Below are 27,890 nucleotides of genomic sequence, written 5' to 3'. Positions count from 1 at the left end.
ATATATATATATATATATATTTGTGTGTAGATGCAGAATATTCTTACACCAGTGTAAGAGTTAGAAATCTTACCTTCAATCTTGATCATTGATCACCCAATGACTTACATTACTAAAAAATTAGAGCCCTTAGATATAAGTGGAATCAATGATCAACATTGAGAGTAGGGGTGAAAGTGGGCTGGGCTGGGCCAAGCTTTGCCCCGAAAAGCTCAAGCCTACGTAAAAAAATTTCAATTTAGCCTGGCTCAAGCCTAGTATGAGTCTAACTGTTAGCCTAGTTTGGCCTGTTTATAAAAATATAAATGGCCTGGCTTGGCCCGTTAGCCTGTTAATTTTTAACTTCTAAGCATAACCATGAATCAACTTTACAAAGTACTCAAATTCTGTTGCTACACCAAAAATCATAATTTCAACGTCCAAGCAGAATCATGAATCATAACAAAACTAATACAATATGCATTTAAGTCATTTTCAAAAGCAAAATGCTCAAACTAAATAACATATATTTCATCAGATAAACAAATCCATACTATGTAAATTAAAATAACTATATGAATCCAACAAACACATCATGATGCTTGTAGAAAGTATAACCTCTCCCAAAAATCTTTTAATATATTCATATACACAATCTAACATGTTGAGATGTTGGTTCCTCCTATATAAGAAATAAAGTAAGATTTTTATTAAAATATAATCGAATATAATTAAGTTATAAATAATTGCAATTGATTAAATTTATATCTTTATTTTTTCTTCAAGACATACTTACTCTATTTTATTTTATTTAAAATAAATAGTACAATATAGGTCACCCTGTAGGCTTATAGGCCCGACCTTTTGAAAGTGAGCCTACGGCCTTCTTGTTAAACAGACTTTTTTAAAGCCCGAGCCCGGCCTATTATACAAAATATACTAAGTCAGGTCTAGCCTGATGTAGGTCGAGCCGTAGGCCCGGCCCAGTTTCACCCCTAATTGAGAGTGTAACTTACACTGGTGTAAAATGATCCTGACCCATATATTATTAATTTAATGTATGTAAATTTCACTACAAAGGGTTGATTTTATAACAAACAAAAATGAGTAATATACAATCAACCCATGTGACTCTATGTAATAAATGAATCTAAATATGGTTTTCAATTTCATCTTTTAACCTTTTATAAACTGTACATTATTATAATGCCGTAAATGTATTATTCTATTATACATTTATAAATTGTTTTCTTACTCTTAGTCTTGCAAGATCTAACCATAATAATATTTGAAAAGTTTTCAATACACATTTTTTTTTTTTTTATAAAACAGAAAAATATAATGAAAATATGCCATTTTGAAACTTCAGTACATTTTGTCCCTTTTCCATACTCTTTATTACTCTTTGTGGGCTCCTTATATGCTTCCCCGACGACTTAATCCGACTTAAAAAGTATAGTTTTGCCCTGATTAAGGAAGGACCTCAATTACTCAAACTTACTTTTTTATTATTATCGTTTACTTTGGAAAAGGACTGATAAAAGCATCACATGCAATCGGGATTCTATCCAAAGATAGGCCATATGCAAGTAACTTGTTAAGAAAGTATGGGCTCTATATTGGGCTAGTAGTAAGCCACACAATTCAAAACTGTTTTCCTTTCTTAAGATTGATTCAAAACAAAAATAACAGTACGCAATAAAACTAAACGGCCAGATCTACAAAAATTATGAGTGAAGAATTTAAATCAATAAAAGATACTATCAATGTGTAAGTTTACGTTAAATCAAATCTTCATATTATGAGTAATACTATCAGAATTTCAATGTTTAAGTTTCTAAATAAAAATCTAACAACACTTTAATTTCAATATGTATATAAATCATCTGGTATCCGATGTCTTATAAAACAATATTAAAATTCACATCCTATACTATCACGCACTTATATATATATATATATATATATATATATATATATATATATATATATATATATATATAATATGATTAATTTAAAATTAATTCATCATCTAATATAAAAATATTATCACAAAAAACTGAATTAAAAAATAATCTAACGACACTTATAATTTTAGTAAAAAAATAATAAAAATTCATTGAAAGAGAAAATAAATATAATCTTTAAGTAAAACTAATCCATAATATGTAACTTTACTTATAGTCAATAGTTATAGATTACCAAAAAAAAAAAAATTAGTTATAGATGACGATGTATTTTTTTATTATCCAAACTGATTTATAACGTATTTTTATATAAAAAAGTGTGACATAATTAGTTCTATGAGAAAAAATGGTAAAAATTTAGAATATACTAAACCAAAAATCAGACTTAATATAAACTAAACTTTATACATAATTCAAAAAAAAGTATAATATTTTAATAATTTATCAGAGAAAAAGAAACAAAAAACAAAGATGGCTCAATGACAACCTTTACAAAAGAAACACCCAAAAATTTATATTAAAGTATTACAATGTAAAGAAAAAGTACCACAAATAAGAGAAGGAACAAATTATAAAGCATGTTGATGATAAATGATAATAATTATTGTTATATATGAGTTTATTTTTCCTAAACACTACTTATGCATCCAGTTGTGTTTAATAATATTTTGTATTGATAATTTGTATATGTATTGAAATGGAGAATTTTAGTCAACCCAATCATTGTTGTTAAAATCTCGATTTATTATTACGATTTTACGTTTTTACGATTTTTTTCATCAAAACAATTTTAATAATATTTCAAATATTTTTACGCTTTTTTACGATTTTTTTACATTACGATTTTACGTTTTACGATTTTTTAATCCCCTTTCAATTTTACTTAAGATCTCGATTTTAACAACATTGAACCCAATCCGACCCTTGTCTGCTTTTCCTTCCCTCCTTTCTTTAAGCCACTTTTTTAGGGGCCTTCGGATCTAGCATACATAATGCATATATTAAGGAATACCTTAAGAAATAAATACTATTTTATCTATGAAGTAAAATAAAAAAAATTATGTTTAAATATTTTAGAATATAATTTTACAAAAATAATAGACAGACCTGAAGGCAATTATTATAAGTACAATATAAAAAAGTGTTTGTAATTTTTTATACTTTTATTTTAAATAAATGTTTATATTTTGATAAAAGTGAAACATTAAAATGAAATACCTCCATCAAGGGTTAGTATTCCATTTAGGTCTTATTTAACTTGCCTAAAAGATAATGAGTTGGATTCCCGAGAGTTATAGAAAAACTCAAACCCGAAATCCAATTAATTGGATCTATTTGAACTTTAGACATCGATTGATACCCATCAAACATAAAATAAATAAAAAAACCCTTTTATAATAATATATCGACTAATTACATCTAATTTTCCTTAATAAAAGTCTTTATGATTTTTAATACACATGAAGTGTGTAATAAGGAAAACTCTTGATAAATAAAATTTATATGCGGAATTCTCGAAGGCTTGGTTCATTAAAGAAAAAATTATTATATTAGTAATGTATTATGAATTTAATTTTGATTCACTCTTTATGTAAAATATTTTTACATTTTCATTATTAAGCTTTACAATTATATTTACTGATGTATTATTATATTATTTAATTAATTAAAAATATCATATTATATATTAATATAATTCAATGACATGTCAACACAAAATTAGATGATAGACTAAAATATTTTTATGCCAGCAATTCATCAATATTAAAATCATATACCGAATCAATTATAAAATTATGTGATTAATGTTTTTCATGTTATAGAAGATAATTTTATCTACTATATACATATAAAATGTATGAGGCCCATATTTTCTTTTTCTTTCCCTCACATGATCTTATATAGGTCTCATTCACTTTTATCTATGTGTAGGATATAAACATAATAAACATCAACCCCTAAAACTATTGATGACTTTTCTTTGTACATGGAGTGCATATCAAGGGAAATTCTTTGGTGAATAATTTTAATGGGGAAAGATCCGTTTACAAACTTTTTTCAAATTTTTACAAATTACACTATGTACTCCCAGAAGTACATGGTTTAACCAAGTGTACTTCCGAGAATACATAGTGTAGTTTGTAAATACAAAATTTATAAATATAATCCTCTCCATTTTTTTATATGGGGGATTCATGTAAGCATTCATTGATGAAAATATTATTTATATATCTACTATTGCTCAATCAATAAATATGTCACTATATGTATTAATCAAAAAAATGTCAAAAACTTCTTTTACTTTTGTTGTATCCATTAAAATCACAAACTATATTTATCTTTTGTTGGACAAATTACAGATTGTTTTGTGTTTTTGGTATGTTCAAGAAAAAAAATTAAAGTGGCATTAATTTTTCTCTTGTTACAAAGATAAAACTATCTTCTATAATCCCAAAACGACATCGTTTTGGAGTTTAAAAAAATAAATTGGTTATTTTAATAAAATTCTTGATACAAAATAAAAATAAATTTTCAAAATATCCTGAATTTTTTTTCTTTAAATCCCAAAATGATATCTTTGTAGATTGTTGAAGATAACTTATGGGTTTAATTTTCTGCCTGACAGAAAAAAGTTGCTTGTCACTCTCACAAAATAAGGAGTGAATCTCACAAAAAAAGAAGTGAGTCCCATGCAAAATGGTTCATTTCAAATTTATACAATGTATTAACAGTAGTTAAATATAATGACAGATAAATATTTTTGTCATAACTATAAAAATATTTTTCTGATAATTTATTTTCTATTATAAGAGAAATATTTTTACCAAAATAAAAATTAGCTTGAGTCAAATTAAAGTTGCTTGATTGACTCGCATTTACAGCTACTATACTGCTGATGAAGTACCAAAACTTCAGGCTCAAGCTGAAGCATGCAAGTACATAGTTCCTATGTATACGTATAGCATTAAAGCATTATATATAACACCTCGTCATTCCCACGTTCCCTTCATACCAATACACCATTCATCGATCAAAGATGATTCGTATCATTTTCCTCTTGGCTTTTCTCTTACCAACTTCCCTTAATGCTTCTATCCTAGACTTCTGTGTAGCAGACCTAAAGGGTGCAGAAAACCCTTCAGGGTATCCATGCAAGTCACCAGCATCACTAACAGTTGATGACTTTGTGTTTTCTAACTTGATAGCTGGAAACACCTCAAACTTTTTCAAAGGTGCATTAACACCAGCATTTGTTGATGAATTTCCAGGTGTTAATGGGCTTGGATTCTCTGTAGCAAGGTTAGACATAGAAGAAGGTGGTGTAATCCCAATGCACTCTCATTCAGGTGCCTCTGAGTTAATAATAATCGAGCAAGGTCACGTAACTGCTGGGTTTATATCATCAGATAATTCCGTTTTTGTGAAGACACTTACAAAAGGGGATATTATGATTTTCCCACAAGGATTGTTGCATTTTCAAATCAATGCTGGTAGGGGAAGAGCCACTGCGATTCTCACTTTTAGTAGCCCAAATCCTGGGTCGCAGATCCTTGATCTTGCATTGTTTGGCAATAATTTAGATTCTGCTTTGGTGGCAAAGACTACTTTCCTTGATCCTGCCCAAGTGAAAAAGCTTAAAGGCTTTTTTGGGGGAAGTGGCTAGGTTAAGTTTGCTAATGAATTGTTATTTTATCCAAACCAATGTTCCTATTGCTTATATAATTAGTATGGTTTGGTTAATTAGGTGCATAGTCATCGAATTCCACCAATAAATGCTAGCAATAAAATGTGTATGTGTTTGTTTTCCTTTTTACGTTTATCAGTTGCCAGTAATAAACATGTAGCTGTTGTTTGTGTCTACCTAGACATTATGCCTTTGTTGTGATGTTTTTAATAGAATTCTATCAATAAATTATAGGTTTAATTGCATTTTAGTCGTTTTATTATGATTAATGCGTGATTTTAGTTCTTTTAATAATTTTTTTAAATTTAATTTCTCGTTTTTTTAATTTTTTTATATAATTAAGTATTTTGTCATCAGTTTCCTTTTACCTAAAAATTCCAGTTCTTAACCCCCAAGGCTCCCAAGGGTTTCCTTGAATCAGGAGTTCAAACCCTGCTTCAAGCAATCCGTTGTTTCAACGAGGAACTAGCCTTTAGAGCCGTACTCCGAGGACAAGGTGACTGGAGGAGATTGAATGAGGATACCTCCAGATTGTACTAAAAAAAAAAATTCCAGATCATCACACTAATTAGACCCTTTTAAACTCTCTCTCACTCAAAATTCATTGACCAAGACATCAAATTAAATTTTATCCCAAAAAATAATCAATTTTTTCTCATCTTCAAAATCATAACCTTCTTACAAAATCTTCATCAAAATTCAAATTATATACCCATTTAAATTATTTTCTATCCTAAATCCGACCTAATATCATAATTATTAGAGTGGAAAATTAAAATTTTGAGGCTCGAGATAGAGGAAAACTGATCGAATGACTATGTGGCCGTTTGAATTGTTTTTTTTTTCTCCAAAAGCTATATTATATATATATATATTTTTAAATATTTTTCACTATAAGTTCGTTTACATATATTTGCTTTAAAATAAACAAAAGTTACAAAAAAAATCAAAATTTTTTTTTTTTTAAAGCTAAAAATTTTAGCTTAAAAAAAAAAATATAAGTCAAAAGCCAAGTATTTTTTTTTTTAAAAACTAAATATTTTTCTAAAAATTAAAAAGTTTTAACTTTTGTAAAAAATACTTCTAAAATAAGCAAAACATAAAAACTGCATTTTTTAGATGGCCAAACAAAAGGACTCTATATCATAACAAATAAAAAAATTAAATTCGAGCAAAAAAAATATATTAAGAAAACAAAATCACGCATTAACATATATAGTGGAAAGATTAAAGGTTCAATCGAGCCAATTTATATGCCATTTTGTCTTTTTTTATACAGAAAATTTTGTAAGCGATACCATTTTTTTTTATGTTCCCGATTGTACTTGCTTCTTGACAGTTTTGGTATTATTATTTAGGGTTTTATAAGAGTTATGTTGTAGGAAAAGTGATTGTGTTATGTTATAGAGATTCGTTTTGCGTGCCGAAGTTTTTTTTTTTTTTTTTTTTGCTGCGGGCCCCACAAAATGTTGTGAGTGTAGGAAAATTTTTGTGGTCATGTTAAATGATAGATGATAAACCCTATTATTTATAACGAAATATATAATTCAAATAAAAAACTGAGGCACGGATAACATATTCAATTTTCTCCAATGGAGCACAATTTTTTTTTTAATGAATATGTTTCTATATTTGAGAAGCCTCATGACTCAGGACTACATAATTTCGTATTACAATTGTTACAGATCAATAAACAGCTGAGCAATGAAGCTATGCATACGTAGAAGCATCTCACACGTATCATGCTTATTAGTTGATTTGTTTACTGATTATACACATGTAATAGTTAGTATAGTTAGTTTGTCAGTTACAGCTACTTGTATAAATAGCTGTCATGTTAACTTCTTTTGTATCTTTTTCATAATCTCTTCTTTAATCAATGAGATTCAGTATGCTTCTCCTCTCTATTCTTCTTGTTCATTGTGATATGGAATTTATCAGATCAAGTTATCATTGTAAGAAGGTATTAGAGCTATATTAGGCTCTGGTAACCAAAATTCCGCTGCTGCAAACTTTCCATCCTTTTCTTTTTTTCAATATTTCTTTTCTTTTCTTGCTTTTTGTCATTTTTGATTTCAATGGCTAATCCTCTTCGAGATTTTCATACAAATCAATGTAACCCTTTCTTTTTACATCCAAATGAAAGTTCAGCTTTAATACTTGTTGCACTACCATTAGATCCATCAAACTATCATTCTTGGGCCAGATCAATGAGTATGGCTCTTTTATCCAAAAATAAACTTGGTTTTATCCATGGAACAATTGTAAAGCCGGCAAATAATGATCTCACTTTCCAAGCATGTGGGATCTCATTTGATTTTATCTTCTGTATGCTTCTTTTCTTATAACCGTCAGATTAACGAAAATTAAGTTTGAGTATCAAATTTTTTAATTTAACACCTAAGTTTAAAACCACGCATTTCCTTGATTTAATAAGATCTAACGGCTCATAAAATCTCAAATCTAAATGTCATGTGACTTCACTTTCTCAAAAAAAATTTTCCTTCTTTCATATTCTCCCTCATCTGTTGGGCACCCTTTCCTCTTCCTTTCTCAATTTTTTTTTTTTTTTTTTTTTTTGGTAAAGTAGAGGGGTCAAGCCCCAGAAAACCAGAAAAAACAAAACAAAGCAGAAAAAGAAGACAGAAACCAGAAAAACAAAAATCTGGACACAGCCAGAACATCCTTCTCAGGAGACAGCGTTGGTGTAGCCAGGATCCAACAGGTCGGCTTCAAGCAAGTTGATAAGTTCACTGTGGGGAGTTGCAATAGAAACAAAACCATGGTGATCATTCATAGCCCTCTTTGCCATCCAATCCGCACACATGTTGCAGGATCTCTTGATATGATTCATTGAGACAATCCAGTCCTTATTGAGTAAGACTCGAATCTTAGCAACCAAAGGGAGCTTTCGAGTATCATTACCATGAGAGGTAAGCAAGCCTAAAGCTTGAGTTGAATCTGATTCCAGACAGATTTTCTTCCAACCTTTATTCCAAGCATGAGAAAGGCCATGAAAAATAGCCCACAATTCAGCTTGGAGGGGATTGCAGGAACCAATGAAGACCGAAAATCCACTGACCCAAGAGCCTCTCCAATCTCTCAACAGCCCTCCACAAGCATCTTTATGACCAACAGTAGCACCATCCACATTCAGTTTCAGATAGTCTTGTATAGGAGCAATCCAGCCAGACCTGGAAGGAGAGGGTAGCGTAGACAGAATACCAAGATTTTTAGAGTCCTTGCAAAGCTGCAATTCCTCAACAGAAGCAGAAATAAATGCTGAAATGTCAATCGGTCTCTTGAAATCCTCTTCATGGATTGCTTTATTCCTCCAAAGCCAAAGAATATTGCAGATAACAAAGAAATAGTCCCTCCAATCCCTTAAAAGCCCTTTTTTATAATTCAGATTGTAGGACATCCATTCCTTAAAGCAACCGGTGTTGAAAAACTCTTCAGGCAGCGGTAGCAGTAAGAGCAGAAGCCAAATATTTTTAGCCTTAACACAATCCCTAAAGACATGTAAACAGGATTCAACCTTGTCTGGGCAAAAAGGACAGCAGTTAGACGTGCCATTCCACTTTGCTGTCTTCTCCTTTGTAAGTATCCGATCGTGTAGCATTTTCCACAAGTGAATCTTTGTTCTTTCTTTACCTTTCCAATCCCAGATTCGAGCCCAGTTTGAGGTGGTAGGACTGTTGCTCGAATTCGTTAAATTCCCATAAGCCATTTTAACAATGGACGTACCTGGCTTCCAATTGCTCCAGGAAACGAAATCTTCTTCAGCTTCCTCTTCAGGGTGAGGTAAAGCTAAAATCTTGTTAATCACAGTCACATCAAAATGGTTCGACAGAAACTGCATATTCCAACCCTCCCTAGAACTAAAGGCATTGTCATTGACTTTGAGATCCACTACTTCAGGAGAAGGGGGTTGATTGTATAGCTTAGAAGATTGGGACTTAAACCTGCCCAATTGTCCTTCTAGAAGGATATCTTCATTCCATTTCCAACCTGCCAGGTGAGATTGCCAATCATATCAGGCCAAACCTTGCCAAGGCTCTTCCATAAATGAGAGTCATAGGATTTACACACAATCTCCTTTGACAAGTCAATATTACGACCATATTTTGCTTTCAGAACTTGAGCCCATAGGTGAGAAGGCGAATTTAACAAAGTCCAAGCACATTTTTATAGAAATGCTTCATTCTGTAATCTAAGATTAATGATCCCCGATCCTCCTTGAGCTTTAGGCAGCTTCAGGTGCTCCCAAGCAATGGCATGGTGCCTCCTTTTAGACTCCGTGTCACCCCAAATAAAGTTTCTTTGCATTTTCTCAATCTCATCACAGATTCCTATGGGAAGCAGGCTGTTTTGCATATGGAACATGGGGATGGCAGAAATAACTGATTTGGCCAAAGTAATACGACCCGCCATAGATAAACACTGCTTTTTCCAACCTTGTAACCTACTGTTGACTCTATCCAAGATTTCACCATAATGTTGTTTATCCACTCGACCATGTTTCATCTTATATCCAAGATATCTGCCAAGATTTTTTGAGTGTGCAAAACCACTAATTTCCACAATGGAGTCAACAATGTCAGTGGGAACATTCTTGGAGAAATATATATTGGATTTTAGATAACTCACCTTTTGACCAGACGTATTACCAAAAGTTGCAAGACAGCTCATAATAATGTTGATCTGGGCAATGCTGGCTTCTCCAAAGAGAAGCAAGTCATCCGCGAACATGAGGTGAGAGATAGAGGGCCCACCTTTGCCAGCCCTCATGGGATTCCACTCTCTTCTGTCAATAGCATCAGCAATGAGATGAGATAGCTTTTCCATGCAGAGCACAAATATATAGGGGGAAATGGGATCCCCTTGCCTCAAACCTCTACTTGGATGAATTCCTCCTGCCTTAGTACCATTCCACAGAATTTCCAATTCAGTTGACGATATGCAGTGCATAATTAGATTCACCAAAGGTTCAGGTATGTGAGCCTCAGTCAGGACATTTCTGATAAAATCCCAGGACATGCGATCATACGCTTTGTCTAGATCAATTTTGATGGTAAATAATCCCTTTTTACCCTTCATTCTGCTCATAGAGTGCACCATCTCTTGGGCAATAACAATGTTATCTTGGATCTGTCTATTTGGAACAAAGCTAACTTGCTGAGGGGAGATGAACTTGCTAAGGAGAGGTTTGAGTTTTCCCACAATAAGCTTACTGATACCTTTATAGAGCACTGAACAGAGGGCAATAGGACGGAATTGAGATATTCTGTCAGGTTTAGCCAGCTTTGGGATGAGGACCAAATATGTTTTATTGAGATCTCTCACTTCAGAGGGATTGGTCCAGATCTGCTTCACACAGGCTGCTACTTGATTCTTCAATAACTCCCAATTTTTTTGGAAGAAAAAAGCCGAGAAGCCATCAGGTCCAGGAGCTTTCAAAGCATTCATAGAGAAAAAGATTTCCTGAATCTTTGCGCCTGTAATAGGCTCCTTTAAGGAAGCCAGATCTTCAGCTTCTAACTCGGGCCAGGTAGAGTTAGTAGTCATCCAGATTCTGCTAGGAATTTCCTCTGTGAACAAATTGTTAAAGAAAGAATGGATGAGCTTTTCCAGATTATCCTTATCACGCACAAAATGTCCCTCATCATTTTTAAGCTCTAGGATTTTGTTTCTAGCTCTTCTGATTATGGTCGTGGTGTGGTAAAATTTAGTATTCCGATCACCATCTTTGATCCAATTGCATCTTGCCTTTTGGAACCAAAAGGCTTCTTCTTGTTCCAAAACCCTGTTAAGCTCTACCTGTAAAGCTTTGTCCAGTTCTGTGTGAACCTGATCAGGATAGTCTTGAAAGTTGTTTTGGATATCTTTGAGTTTATTCAGTAAGACTTCTTTCCTAACATGAATGCACCCAAACACTCTCTTGTTCCACGACTTTAGAGGGTCCACAATATTGCTAAGGCCATTATTTATCCTGACATTGGGGCGCCAAACAGACTTGAGGAAATAAGGGAAAGTGCAATGTAATTGCCAAGCCGCTAGAAATCTAAACGGCCTATCCTTCCAGGTTCTCTCTTCTGGAAAGAAATTGAGCAACAGAGGATTGTGATCTGAGTTCAGTCTAGGTAGAGATCTGACCGAAGCTTCACCAAACAAAATCCTCCAATCCGCACTAGCACAGACTCTATGTAGCCTCTTAAAAACCCTGTCCAAGTTAAGCCACTTAGGCCCCCTCCAAGTAAAAAGAGACCCTCTGCAACCAAGGTCCAAGACGTTACAGTCATTCAGGAAGGTAGTGAATTTTTGACATCTGGCAAGATTAACCGGGGCACCACCTTTTTTCTCTTTAACAGAAGCAATTTCGTTAAAATCTCCCATCATGACCCAAGGCCCCAAATCAGACTCACTAAGCCTCTTGAGATCTTCCCAGAGCTCTTCACGCAATTCCTCTCTAGGATTAGCATACACCACCGTTAAAAGAAAAGAACATCCAGTTCTAATGGAGCACTTCACATGGATATATTGTCTGGATTTTTCAATGAGCGAGACAGTAAAGAGATCCTCCTTCCACAAAAGCCAGATACCTCCAGAAAAACCCACAGCATCTTCCACAATAAAATTGTTAAAGCCCAGCTGCTTAATCTTCTTCTTGACATTGTTCCCACTGATTCTAGGCTCCAATATAGCAACCATACCAATCTGATATCTACGGACGAAATTTCTCAGGGATGTTTTGAATGAGTTTTTAGCTGCACCCCTGCAATTCCACACTAGACAATTCATTTAATAACTAAAGAGGTTCCAGGATTACAGAGTACCTGGTCACTCTCTATCATATGCTCTGCAACATCATTGACAATAATGTTTTCCATCTCCATACCATCAGGATCATTTATATCCGGGGGAACAACATCACTGACAGGCTTCACATATGTACTATTGGCAATCTCCATATCAGCAGGCTTGTTGTTAAAATCACGCAAGACACACTGGGAAGGAATAGCTGCAATATCATCGATGTTGTTTGAAGAAACCTTAACACACAGGTCCTTTACTGCCTCATTAGGAGAAATTTCCTTATTTTTGCAACTAAGGCAGTCAACAGAGGAGGTGGAATCCTGTCCCAACTCAGTCTTATTGGTTGGAGACTTGGATGAAGGGAGCTCTGGAATTCTAGAGCTATTTTCTGCTAGATGGGTAACAGCTTTGAAAACAAAGGTTTTGGCCTTATCTGTTGCTTTGGATTTAACTCTGGACTTACCAGTGGTTCTATTAACTCCCACTTGTGATTTCGCAGTGGCTGCTAGATAGTTATTCGGGGGGGAATTTCCACCTTTATTCTCCTTGAGATTAATAGCTTTCGGCCCTATAGGGGCTTTAGCCTTAGGGCTCTGCAGGTTGGGGGAACCTGTATCCTTCCCATTCTCCTTCATCTGGCCAATCTGATTTTTTTTATTCGATAGATCAGCTCCAAAGACTCTCTCCCCATTTTCTTCTGTCTTCCTAGGGACTTGATTCCTTGAGTAATTCTTTTTTTGTACAACCATCCAGGGGCCCACACCTTGGCTTGCTGAAGCTTTTGCTGTCTCAGCCACATTAGGAGCATGGCTGTTATTTTCTTCTGGCCTTCTCACACTATCCGGACAGTTTTCCGTATTATGGCCATATTTACCACAGTGAAGACAGATTAAATATAGCCCTTCATATTCTACCTTGAAAATTTCCTCCTCCAAAATATATTCTCCTCTTAAGGATTTTGATAGGTCAAGCTCTACGCAAAGTCTAGCAAATTTCCCTCGATCACCAGTAGAGGTTGTTTTATCTACTTTCAGAACTTTACCAACTGTATTTCCTATGAGTTTAAGAAAAGCAGGCACACAAAATTCTTGTGGAATACCTGGAAGGCGTACCCAAGCAGCAACCCGATGAATGTTGGCTTTGTGAGGGTTGAAAAACGGTTCCCATTTCCTTATGGCTAGGTAATGGCCCATCAGCACCCAAGGACCTCCTGTCAGCGCCAGGTTCAGGTCTTCCACACTGGAGAATTTGACTGAGAAAAAGTCATTTCCTAGATCAGCTACCATAATGGGTCCTGATTTTGCCCAGAGTCTCTCCAATTTGGATTTTATATACATAACCCCAGTTCTTTTCCCCAGCAGTTTGATGATGATTGCGTTCCTCCAAGGCCTGCGCAGACGTTGCTTAGCTTCCATAGTGCATCGGATACGAACAGAGCCGTCTTCCCCATAAATCGTCTGGAATCCCATCTCGCCAATGACCCCCAAGGACGGATCGAGTGGCTCATGCACCTCTTCGGTGAGATCCTCCTGCCAAGCATCCTCTTCCCCCATGGTGTTCGCATCTGAGCGAAGTGCTTCAGCAAAGGATTTTATTTTTCCTGAAGGTATGCGTTCCTGGATGTTGCCCAGGCTTGCTCCTCTATTGGATGAATCCGGGGAAAATTCCTCCCCATTCTTAGACCGTTTAATGCTTTTGCGAATTAATTCCTGTGGATCGAGTGAATTATTCCGATGACCGCCATAAAAATCTTCTGAGAAACTCATATCGTGTGATTGCCCTAGCAGGGAGAAAAGTCGCGCGCGTGAGATACACGAGACCTAACCCGTAATTTTTTTTTTCTTTTTATTTCCTCTTCTCCCTCGTCTATTTACACCATCAGCTATAATCGTTTTTTCTCTTGTTGATATCTCGATTCAATCTCTTATTCTCTCTCAAAAGAAACAAATCGGCGAAGAAGGAAGGAATTTTATTTTATTTTTTTATATTAAAAGTACATATGATTTTATTGATAGTGGAAAATTAAAGTTAAAAAGCGAAATCACAGCCATGGGAGAGCCAAGTAGTCAGCTTTTACAGAGAAAACTTTAAATTACACGGTAATAGGCAAGGAAGCATGGACATGTTGTATTTTTAGAAAAAATGGGTGTCGATGTCGGGAATGGATCCTCTTATGTGAACAAGTAGTCATGTTGTCATGTTATTTGATCACAACCAACCACTCATTGATGAATGATGATGAGATGAGAGAGAAAAAAATGTATAATTTTTAAATTAGTGGTTGTGATTAAATAACATGATCAATTTTCTACATGAGAGGATCAATTCCCGTCCACGTCGAACATTGACAAATCATCTCTGCGTGCAATTTTGACTGAATGCAATACAGTCAAGGAACAGAAATATAAAATTTTCGAGAGTACACATAATAAACTCTTTACTTGTTTGTTTCTTTTTCTATTTTCGGGTAAACACTTTATTCGTATAGTTTACCGAAATTACATGTGGGATTGATATCCATGTTTTTTTTTTTTCAGATAACATAAATAATGAAGATGAATGTAATTGTAAATTGAAAATATTAACACAATATCGTTGACAGAGATAAATTTATTGACAGAGACAATATCATTAAACTTAAGGAAATGAATTTATACCCAAACGGTAGCGGAAACTTGCCAAATACCGAATGGGTTTGAAATGGGCCTTTTGAAGTGGGATGTCAATTGTACTTAGTGGGCTTTACATTGATAAGAAAGTATGGGCTCCGTATTGGGCCAATAGTAAGCCACACAGTTCAAAACTGTTTTCCTTTCTTAAGATTGATTTAAAAAAAAATTAATATACAGTGATACAGGAAAGTTTATAGTTATTACCTCTTTTTCTTACTATCTTTTACTACTAAATCTTAACCGTTGATCTTTGTTAATCTAATGGTTGTAATTTATTAGGTCATATTATTAATTAATTATTAATTTTCAATAAATTATAATAGTTAGATTGATAGAAATCAACAATTATGATTTAGTAGTAAGAGGTAGTAACTATAATCTCTCCCTACAATAAAATTAAACGGCCAAACGAATAAAAATTATGAGTGAAGAATTTTAAATTAATAAAAGATTCCATCAATGTATAAGTTTAAGTTAAATCAAATCTTCATATATAAATAGCAATACTATCAGAATTTCAATGTTTAAGTTTCTAAATAAAAATCTATCAACACTTTAATTTCAATGTTTAATAATAGAGAGGAAGCACAAGAAATTTTACCTATCTTTAACCTTTTATTTTTATATATAAATCATCAGGTATCCAATCACAAATGGGTACGAATTAATTATTAATTCTACCTTACAAAAAATTATTAAAACTCTCATCTTATCTATCACGTAATTATGAATATTATATATATAATAAATTATTTATTTAAAATCAATTCATCATCTAATATAAAAAATATTATCGCAAAAAAAATTTAATTAAATATTAATCTAACGACATTTACAATTTTAGTAGAAAATAATATAAATTTATTGAAAGAGAAAATAAATATAATCTTTTTTTTTTTTTGGAGTTACCCAACCCTAATTATCTCTTTGAGACGAGTTGGCTCCCTCCGGTATCCCCACGAGCTTCGACTCTTTGAGCCGGCTATGAGACTAATCCGGAGTGCGGGGAAACAGTGATGGCTAAAGGTTCAGCCCCCTCTCCAAGAATGCATTCAGCGGGAATCGAACACATAATATTATGGTCAATAAATTATAGATGACGATGTATTTTTTATTATCCAAACTGATTTATAACGTATTCTTATATAAAAAAAAGTGTGACGTAAGTGTGACGTAATTCATAAGTTCTCTAAGAAAAAAAAGAAAATTTAAAATATACTAAAACAAAAGCAGGCTTAAGAGATTCTAAACTAATCTTTTTTGATAATTCAAAACAAATAATTAAAAGTTTGAATAATTTATCAGAGAAAAATAAACAAAAAACAAAGTTAGCTCCACGACAACCTTTGCCTAACAATTAACACCCAAAAATTCATATTAAAGTATTACAAAGTAAATAAAAAATACCACAAATAAGAGAGGAAACTAATTATAAAGCATATATGTTGATTGTAAATGATTATTCAATGAGTGAAAAGATTAATATTCATATAAAATTATATTGTTATATATGAGTTTATTTTTCCTAAACACTACTTGTGCATCCAGTTATGTTTAATAATTATTTTGTATTGATAATTTGTATATGTATTGAAATGGAGAGTTTTAGTCAACCCTAGCCGGCTTTTTTTAAGAAAAAAATAAAAATAAAATTGGTGCCGATCCGTCTGCATTTCCTTCCCTCCTCTCTTTAAGCCACTTTATTAGGGGGCATCGGATCTAACACACATAATGCATGCATTCAGGAATGCCTTAAGAAATAAATACTATTTAAAATTATCTGTGAAGTAAAATAACCAAAAAGTTATGTTTAAATATTTTAGAGTATAATTTAAATAATAAAAATAATAGACAGGCTTGAAGGCAATTATTATAACTGCAATATAAAAAGAGTGTTTATAACTTTTTATATTTTTATTTTAAATAAATAATTATATTTGGATAAAAGTCAAACACAAATGAAAAACCTCCGGTGTTGGTTTAGTGGCGTCTCAACTAATTTACAAGATTTGGCCTACCTAAAGGGTAGTAGGTTTGATTCTTCAAAGTCACAGTTATTGGAGAGAATGGAAACGTTCAAACTCGAAATCAAATTAATCTGGTCCATTAGGACTACAGCGATTAGTATCTATCAAAAATAAAATAATTAAAATAAAAAACCTCATCGTATAAAAATATAGACCAATTACATCTAATTTTCCTTAATAAAACTATTTATGATTTTTAATACACGACCATGGTGTAATAAGAAAAATTCTTAAGCCACTAGGATCGGTCTAATGGTAAGGGGTTTGTGTAGTTTGTATTATGTTATGTGTTCAATTCTCACTATTATATTCAAAAAAAAATTCTTGATAAATAAAATTAATAAACGGAATTCACGAAGGCTTGGTTCATTAATGGAATTTGCTATATTAGTAATAAATTATGAATTTAATTTTGATTCACTCTTAATGTAAAAGAATTTTACATTTACATTATTAAGCTTACAATTATATTTAATGATGTATTATTATGTTACTTAATTATTTCAAAATATCATATTAGATTAATTTAATCAAATTATAGTTAATGACTTTTCTTTGTACATATTGGACTGTATATTAAGGGAAATTATTGGATGTTTACCAAAAAAAAAAAAAAAAAAGGATAATTATTGGGTGAATAAATTTATAGCGGGATTCGCGTAAGTGTTCATTGATGTAAAGATTGTTTATATATATACTATTGCTCAATCAATAAATATGTAACTATCAATAAAAAAAAGGGTAACATTACGTTTACAACTGACATACTCTTAAAATCTTGTTTATGTATTTTGAGGAATACAAATACTTGAGAATGTCCTCCTTGAGGTTGTAAAAATTTATAAACAAAAGAAATTGTAAACGTAACCTGCCTAAATAAAAGAATGTTAAGAATAATATTAAAAATTATAATTTTTTTTCTTTTACTTTTGTTGTATTCATTTAAATTACAAGCTATATTTCTCTTTTGTTGGAAAAATTACTTTTGTGCATGCTTTTTTGTATATTCAAGAAACAAAAAATAAAATAGGATTAACATTTCTCCTATGACAAAAGGACAAAGTTATCTTCACGATCTAAAATGACGTTATTTTGACATTTGAAAAGAAAGAGAATATATTTTAGTAAAATTTATGATTAAAGAGAAAAGTGAAATTTTCAAAATAAGCTAAATTTTGTTTTCCTAAACTTAAAACAATGTTTTTTTTTTAAATGGTTTGAGATAACTTTATCTCTTGTCGTACGAGAAACATTTTTTTCAAAATAAAAATTAATAGCTTGACTCAAATTAAAGTTGTTTGAAGGAGTCGCATTACAGCTATTGCTACTGAAGCATGCAAGTATACTTCTTATGCATATACGTACAGCATTAAAGCATTATATATAACACCTTGTCATTTCCACGTTCCCTTCATACCAATACACCATTCATCGATCAAAGATGATTCGTATCATTTTCCTCTTGGCTTTTCTCTTACCAACTTCCCTTAATGCTTCTGTCCTAGACTTCTGTGTAGCAGACCTAAAGGGTGCAGAAAACCCTGCAGGGTATCCATGCAAGTCACCAGCATCACTAACAGTTGATGACTTTGTGTTTTCTAACTTGATAGCTGGAAACACCTCAAACTTTTTCAAAGGTGCAATAACACCAGCATTTGTTGATCAATTTCCAGGTCTTAATGGGCTTGGATTCTCTGTAGCAAGGGTAGACATAGAAGAAGGTGGTGTAATCCCAATGCACACTCATTCAGGTGCCTCTGAGTTAATAATAATCGTGCAAGGTCACGTAACTGCTGGGTTTATATCATCAGATAATTCCGTTTTTGTGAAGACACTTACAAAATGGGATATTATGATTTTCCCACAAGGATTGTTGCATTTTCAAGTCAATGCTGGTAGGGGAAGAGCCACTGTGATTGTTGCTTTTAGTAGCCCAAATCCTGGGGTACAGTTAGTTGATCTTGCATTGTTTGGCAATAACTTAGATTCTGCTTTGTTGGCAAAGACTACATTCCTTGATCCTGCCCAAGTGAAAAAGCTTAAAGGCTTTTTTGGGGGAAGTGGCTAGGTTTGCTAATTAATTGTTATTTTATCCAAACCAATGTTCCTAGTGCTTATATAATTAGTATGGTTTGGTTAATTAGGTGCATATATATAGTCATCGAATTCCACCAATAGATGTCAGTAATAAAATGTGTATGTGTGTGTTGTGTGTTTCCTTTTTACGTTTCTCAGTTGCCAGCTTTGTCTACTTAATTAGACAATATGCCTTTGTTGAGATGTTTTTATTAGACTTCTATCAATAAATTTTAGGTTTAATTGCATTTTAGTCGTTTTATTATGATAAATGTGCGGTTTTAGTTTTTTAATAATTTTTTTTGCTCAAATTTAAAGTCTCTCTCTCCCTCTTAATTTTTATAGTGAAGTATTTTGTCAGTTTCCTTTTACCTAAAAATTCCAGCTCTTCACTTTTTATTCAAAATCTCCACAAAACTGAACTAATCAGACCGTTTTAAACTCTCTCTCACTCAAAATTCGTTGACCAAGACATCAAATTAAATTTTATCCCAAAAAATAATCAATTTTTTCTCATCTTCAAAATCATAACCTTCTTACAAAAACTTTCATATTTCTTGAGGTTTTCATCAAAATTCAAATTATATAGCCATTTAAATTATTTCCTATCCTAAGTCCGACCTAAAATCATAAATATTTGAGTAGAAAATTAAAATTTTGAGGTTCTAGATAGAGAAAAACTGATCGAATGACTATGAGAGCCCATTTGAATGGGTTTTTTTTTTTAAAAAAAAAATACTTTTCACTGTAAGTTCGTTTGGATGTCTGCTTTAAAAAAAAAGTCACAAAAAAGTCAAAAATCTACTTTTTTTGAAAGCTAAAAATTTTATCTTCTAAAAAAATATAAGTCAAAAGCCAAGTATTTTTTTTCAAAAACTAAATATTTTTTTAAAATTAAAAAGTTATAACTTTTATAAAAAAAATACTTCTAAAATAAACAAGACATAAAAATTGCTTTTTTTAGAAGACCAAACAAATGGGCTCTATATCATAACAAATAAAAAAATTGAAAAATTAAATTCGAGCAAAAAAAAATGTATTAAGAAAACAAAATCACGCATTAACATATATAGTGGAAAGATTAAAGGTTCAATCGAGCCAATTTATACGCCATTTTGTCTTTTTTATATACAGTAATTTTGTAAGCGATACCATTTTTTTATTTATTTTTTATGTTCCCGAATGTACTTGCTTCTTGACAGTTTCGGTATTACTATTTATAACGAAATATATAATTCAAATTAAAAAACTGAGGCACGGATCGATTACATATTGAATTTTCTCCAATGGACAACAATTTTTTTTTAATGAATATGTTTCTATATTTGAGAAGCCTCATGACTCATGACTACATAATTTCTTATTACAATTTAATCTAGATTACTCTGAAGTAAAAGAAGATGAATGATATGACAGAGAGATTTAAAAATAAAAAATAGGACCTGCTTGTGTCAAGACACGCAATAAACTCTTTCCTTCATTTTTTTTTTTTTTTTTTTTGGGATAAACTCTTTATTCGACTTATGGGTATAAATGGGTCAGCAGCTTTAGGGGTCTAAGGTTTAGCTTACCTTTGCACTGTTTTAGTTTGCCTTGTTTTTTTTTTTTTTTGGAGGTTATGCTTGTCAGGCGGGTCCAGAGAAAAATCTGTGGCAAAGGACTATCACCAATGAGCTAAGGCTACACCAACTGTAGCAAGTGGATCCGACACCATGTCTCAACCCAAAACCTTAAGGCATTAGATTCTTGGGTCCCTTCCATTTATATACTCTTCACTTAGCCCATTACTAACCAATGCGAGACTCATCACACTTGAATATCCTAACAATCTCCTCCTCAGGTGTGAAACCCACCATTGGTATACTCTCCCTCAACCGAGTACCGAAGCGCAAAGTACTTGACCCGCCTCCTAGTCAATCACAAGACTAGCTCGAGCTCAACCCGGTTCTGATACCACTGTCAGGCGGGTCCAGAGAGAAGCCCGTGGTGGAAAGCCACCACCAATGAGCTAAGCTACTCATCACACTTGAATATCCTAACAATATTTGCAGAATCGGATATTGTTCCGCCCATGATGCTGAGGTCTGGGGTATCTTAAAGGGTCTGGAATACTGCTGGACTAAAAGGATTTCACATTTGATAGTTCAAGGAGACAATTTAGATATCAGTAAGCAGCTTAAGCAGACACAATCGTATTTTACAGAGTTTCACTTGATTAACAGGGTCAGACAATGGACTAGGAAGGATTGGCACATTCGTTTTGTTTATGCTAAGAGGGAATCTAATAAATGTGCAAATTGGCTAGCTCATGTGGCTAAGAGGAAGACTTCCAAATTTTTAACACGACCCCCCGGGGTCTGGAGCAGCTCAGGGCTGATGATCGCAACACGTAGTTTTTATTTTGTTTTACTTTCGTTTCATGTTATCTTGTTTTTTTTTATCTTTTTTCTTTTGTCCTTTGTTTGGGTCTTTGACCATCAATGATTACTAAAAAAAAAAAAACTTACCTAGAAATCATGCCACGAGCCTATTTTAGCACGTCTGAGCTCTAAGCCTTTGTGCCAGACTAATGTATATTAATAAATAATATTTTATTGTTTTTTAATAAAATTATATATTATTATTTGTTTTAATAAGATAATATTTTTTTCAATAAAATAATATTTTGTTATTTATGTTGTTATTTTTAATAACATAAAATCTTATTATTTTTTAAATTTTTCTAATTTTTCACAAACTTTTCTGTTTTCAATTGGTAAACACATTTTTTCTTAATCCTAAATTTCTTACCCGCCACTCTCCTCTTTTCTGCTAAATTTCGCTACTTTTCTGCCTTCTTCTAAATTTCTTATACTTTCCAAACCATTCATCGTTCACCATCTCAAGACTTTCACAATTGATAAAATTGACTCTTTTCAAAAATTTCTTTGAAAAAAAATAGTATTTGACTTATGTGTGTTTTATGCATTTACATACTTTGTTTGTGCTTGTTGGCATATGTTTATGTGTGAGATTTATTTTTAAATTATTTCTCTTTATTTATTTAATTATATTTTCTTCGTAAATTCTCATATAAGTTGGTTGGTGGATATCTTAGCAAGTCCTTATTCTCCATATTTTTTGTTTTGTATTACAATTTGATTCGATTGATTGTTTTTTTATTTTTAATAATGTAGTTATATTGTCAATATTTTGGTGTTCAATAAAAGTGATATGGATAAACTACCTTAAACCCATAAAGAGTTAAAGCCCAAAGAATAGGCCCAAGTATATACGGGGCCCATGGAATACGCGATATCTCTACGCGCAAAGGACCAGTAAGCCCAATAAATTTATTGTGCCTAAACCAACTCATGTGACTTAATTTAAAAATAAGGAAGGACTCTATAAACAGACAAAGATTCTCCGCGCCCTAAGCCAAGACATTAAAGACAGTTCCAGCTTGCCACCACCCTAAGATGACAGCCTAATATATAGATGTATAGCTAGAAAGGTACCAGCTGATAACATATAAACCTGCAGCCCTTAAACGGCCAATCAGAAGATATACCACCTACAAAAGGTGAAATCAAACTTACTATATAAACAAAGGGTACACACCCAAGTACAATAATCTAATTCCAGTAAGAATATAGCATAAGTCTAGCTTTGATACTGACTTGAGCGTCGGAGTGTCATTGTAGGTATCCCCCAGCTAGAGTCATTGCACCAAGGGAGATCAACATCAATTCACTACCTAGCAGCTAGGGGTGTTCATCAACCGATCCAAACCGATTCAAACCGCAATAACCGAACCGAAAAATTGATAACCGAATAAACCGAAAATCGAAAAATCGAAAACAAAAAAAAACCGCAAATTTTAATTGGATTGGATCGGTTTTCGGATTGGTCAATGAAAATCGATTCAATCCAAACCGATCCAATATATTAATTTTCCTCTACCTACTTGGGTTTTTTTTCTCAATCATAGCCCAAAAATTTCTAAACCAAAGACTCATTAACCCATTAACTAAATCCAAGAAAAAGCCTAGTCACATCTCATTAACAAAATTTAATTTGTGTAAAGCTTCATATCTCATTGCCAAAAAAGAAAAAAACTATATTATCGTTTAACGATGTTTTTATATTTAAAAAAATAAAATTACAAAGTCAATATATACAAAAGATGTTATTTGCACAATAATCATGAAATAAATTTTAGGATTTTCAAAAAACCGAAAACCGATCCAAACCAAACCGAAAAAAATTGGATTGGATCGGATCGGATTTGAAAAAAAAATCAAACTGAATGGATGATTACATGATCAAACCGAAGGGATTGGATCAGATGATTTTTGCTTCCAAAACCGATCCAATCCAGACCGCAAACACCCCTACCAGCAGCCATCACCAGCCCAAGAAGTATATTACTCAACTTAAATTCTTCACTCTTCAACCGTGTGTGATTATGCCCAATATATATAGGCCTGCCCATATTGTACCGGACTGATAAAAAGTAATTACAATATATAATTTATAGAGTGCAATATATTATTTTTAAAGGTTTGTTAGGCTTCGTTAGTCAACATTGTATTTTTTAAAAAGAAATCAGGCAACTTATAATTTGGTTTGTATCATATTAATAAGGCAAGACAAGTTTAAAATAATTTACATAGACCTTGCTCATTTAAATTAAAGTCTGACTTGACTTATCTCATTTACACTCTAGTTCGTATAGTTTACAGAAATCACATGTAGGATTGATATCCATGTATTTTTTTTTCTTCTGATACGGAAACTCCTTCGTGAAGTTTTTTCCTAAACTACACAAATAATGAAGATGAATGTAATTGTAAATTGAAAATATTATAATATCATTAAACTTAGGAAATGAATCTATACCCAAACGGGAGCGGAAACTTGCCAAAATTCCGAAGGCATGTACTTCGGACCAAATGGGCCTTTTGCAGTAGACGCCAATGGCACTTAATGGGCTTTACATTGATAAGAAAGTATGGGCTCTGTATTGGGCTACTAGTAAGCCACACAAATCAAAACTGTTTACCTCTCTTAAGATTGATTTTAAAAATGAATAAATTAGTATACCATAATTTTTTTTTGGATAAACTATAAGTATATTTCATACGATATAATTCTGTTCGGAGTTGAGAATATCTACATCATGATGAGGTAGCTCTCATAATAATTTTTTTTGCATTCACAAGAACTTAAACCCAATATTTTACTTAACTGAAATCCTCACTTCAGTCAACCCAATGTACTACAAATTAAACGGCTAGATCTGTGAATAATTTAAACTAATAAAAGATACTATCAACGTATGGGTTTACGTTAAGTCAAATCTTCATATTAATAGTAATACTTTCAATGTTTAAGTCTAACGACCTCGGATCTAGCACACATAATGCACTTATCAAGGAAAGCCTTAAGAAATAAATAGTATGTTATCTGTGAAGTAAACTAATATAAAAGTTATGTTTAAATGTTTTAGAATATAATATGGGGCTTTATTTCTGTAATATAGTAAGGGAGAAGTTATTTTATATTGTTAGACAAATAAAGTGGGATCCACCAATTAAAAAAAAGAGAGACACATTTTTTATGTGAGTGTAACATGAGAGATAAATCCCATGCAACATAAAAGTATAATTTTCCTATAATATTTTAAAAATAATAGACAGACAATTATTTTTACTACAAGATAAAAGAGTGTTTATGATATTTTTATACTTTTACTTATAAATAAATAATTATATTTTGATAAAAGTCAAATACTAAAATGAAAACCCTCTTTTTATAGTAGTATATAGACCAAGTACATCTAATGTTCCTCAATAAAACTATTTATGATTTTTCAATACACATGAAGTGTGTAATAAGGAAATTTCTTGATAAATTAAATTTTTAAGATTATGCATATCTCACACATGACAATTTTTTTTAATTACATTTATTTTATTTGGAAATGAAGATTTAATACATGTGGAGAGATTTTTTACTTTCGATATAGGAAGAGTGCAGTTGCAGAGAAGGGGTCCGTACGTCTAGGTCTAACACATACTTTACACATAACAAGGAAATATTATTGATGAGAGAGAGAAAAGAAAATGAATGGGTGTGATTAAAAGTTAGTGCCTAATTTGAGTCAAGTTCTATGTGTTTGAAGTTTCCTTGAAGGACTTGCATTTACAGCTACGGTGATATACATATGAGATAGGATCCGTTTATAATTTTTTTTTGTAAATTACACTAAGTACGATCGGTCGTACACTACATGATTAAAGTATGAACGGTCGTACTTAGTGTAGTTTGTAAGAGTTTGTAAATAAAAAAGTTTGTAAATATAACCTGCCCATATATATATATATATATATATATATATATATATATATATATATATATTACCATATCTTAAGGCTCAAGCATGCATGAATAGTTCTTATCACTAATGCAGTATATAACACCTTTTCAATCCCACATTCCCAATTCATACCAATACCATTCATCAAAGATGATTCGTATCATTTTCATCTTTGCTTTTCTCTTACCAACTTCCCTTGCTTCTGTCCTAGATTTCTGTGTAGCAGACCTAAAGGGTGCAGAAAGCCCTGCAGGGTATCCATGCAAGCCACCAGCATCACTAACAGTGGATGACTTTGTGTTTTCACACTTTAGAGCTGGAAACACCTCAAACTTTTTAAAATTTTCATTAACCCCAGCATTTGTTGATCAATTTCCAGGTGTTAATGGGCTTGGATTCTCTGCAGCAAGGTTAGACATGGAAGCTGGTGGTTTAATCCCAATGCACTCTCATCCAGGTGCCTCTGAGTTACTAGTAATGGTGCAAGGTCACATAACTGCAGGGTTTATATCATCAGATAACACCGTTTTTGTGAAGTCACTGATAAAAGGGGATATTATGATTTTCCCACAAGGATTGTTGCATTTTCAAATCAATGCTGGCAGAGGAAAAGCGAAAGCCGCGGCTATTCTCACTTTTAGTAGCCCAAATCCTGGGGCACAGATCCTTGATCTTGCATTGTTTGGAAGTAAATTAGATTCTGCTTTGGTGTCAAGGACTACTTTCCTTGATCCTGCCCAAGTGAAAAAACTTAAAGGTATTTTTGGGGGCAGTGGCTAGGTTTGCTATGAGTTGCTATTTTATCCAAACCAGTGTTCTTAGTATTTATATTAATTGTATGGTTTGGTTAATTAGGTGCATAGTCATCGAATTCCACCAATAGATGGCAGTAATAAAAAGTGTGTGTGTGTGTTTGTTTCCTTTTTATGTTTCTCAGTTGCCAGTAATAAACATGTAGCTGCTGTTTTTGCCTACTAATGGTAAGAAATTAAACATTTTGTACGTATGATGATAAATGAATAACAATTACATAAACGATTTAAACATTTTTTTAGATAGCATAATATCCAGGGTTGTTCATCAACCGATCCAAACCGATTCAAATTGTGGTGATTGAATCAAAAAATCGATACCCGGAAAAAAAATCGCATATTTTAATTGATTGGATCGATTTTTGGCTTGGTTGGTGAAAACCGATCAATATATTATGTATTTATTATTTTCGAAAGATGGTGACTTGGAATTTTGTTATTTTATAGACTTGGAATCTTGGATGTTACTGATCACAAACTATCTTGTTTTAATTTTTTATTGTCTATTAATCTATTTTAACTCCTCATGAGTTTTAAGACTTGTTTTAGTTTGAAAACTTAAATTTTTCTGTGATTTGTAATTTTGAATGATTTTATTTTGATATAGCTAGTGATTTATATGACTGAAATTTTAGACTTAAGAAAAATGAAAAACTGATCCAATCCAAACTAAATAAAATTGGATCGGATTTAAAAAAAAAATTAAACCAAATGAATGATTAAATGATCAAACTGAAAGAATTGAATCAGATGATTTTTGCTTCAAAATTGATCCAATCTAAACCGCAAAGACCCCTAATAATGTCTGAAGCTCTAACTAATCCAATTAATCAAATTTCGGGTTAGAGTCTCTCTACTACTTCAAGCAGTTGCAACTCTCAAGAATCGAATCCACTACTTTTTGGCCAGGTCAAATTCTAGTATATAGTTGGATTTATTTAAATTTAAATATTAGTTATTTTAATTTTAACAAATCACAACTTGACCAATCTACGTACAATATACAAATTAATGTAGTAGTGTACTATGAAAATAAATAAATATAAAACGTCATTTGAAATAGATTTGTAAAGATTAGACTGAATTCATCGATTCATTGCGGAGGAAAAAGAATTATCAAATCTCTTTTTCACCGAAAATGTATCAATCGATTATATAAGATTATCTAGTAAGAATGAACTCAATTAGTATAGGGTAATGATAAATATAAATTGGTATAACTGATATGATATGCATAGAATTAATCGAGATTTTTTTTTTAATTTGTCAATTAAAGATTTGGTTTTACATGAAGCAAGCCGAAATTAATTCCGATATGCTTCGCAAGTCACCTCAAACTAATTTACAAGTTCTTTGATATTAAGTCCTCATCTCACCAAAAAAAAAAAAAAGTTCTTTGATATTATTTATAAAAAAAACATAAGTTTGAGTGCAAATAACGATGATAGAGGGGGCAGTGGTACACATCCACCTAGGACCTTGATAAACCTTTAGT

General features: G+C 32.3%; 3 protein-coding genes across 3 annotated transcripts; all 3 read left to right on the top strand.

Annotated features, from left to right (window-relative positions):
• Positions 1–4,983: 4,983 nt before the first annotated feature.
• On the top strand, positions 4,984–5,610 carry LOC133285794 (auxin-binding protein ABP19a-like). Its single transcript, XM_061483077.1, has one exon. The coding sequence runs from the start codon at positions 4,984–4,986 to the stop codon at positions 5,608–5,610; it is 627 nt and encodes a 208-aa protein (XP_061339061.1).
• Positions 5,611–18,587: 12,977 nt separating this feature from the next.
• On the top strand, positions 18,588–19,214 carry LOC133285795 (auxin-binding protein ABP19a-like). Its single transcript, XM_061483078.1, has one exon. The coding sequence runs from the start codon at positions 18,588–18,590 to the stop codon at positions 19,212–19,214; it is 627 nt and encodes a 208-aa protein (XP_061339062.1).
• Positions 19,215–25,730: 6,516 nt separating this feature from the next.
• Positions 25,731–26,363, top strand: LOC133285793 (germin-like protein 1). Its single transcript, XM_061483076.1, has one exon. The coding sequence runs from the start codon at positions 25,734–25,736 to the stop codon at positions 26,361–26,363; it is 630 nt and encodes a 209-aa protein (XP_061339060.1). The 5' UTR covers positions 25,731–25,733.
• Positions 26,364–27,890: the final 1,527 nt, after the last annotated feature.

Source organism: Gastrolobium bilobum, unplaced genomic scaffold (assembly GCF_033153095.1).
Source record: "Gastrolobium bilobum isolate Gb01-03AN ecotype WA unplaced genomic scaffold, APGP_CSIRO_Gbil_v1 utg123160, whole genome shotgun sequence".
Lineage (NCBI taxonomy): Eukaryota > Viridiplantae > Streptophyta > Magnoliopsida > Fabales > Fabaceae > Gastrolobium > Gastrolobium bilobum.
The sequence above is the reverse complement of the archived record's forward strand: the minus strand, read 5'-3'. Positions and strand labels throughout refer to the sequence as shown.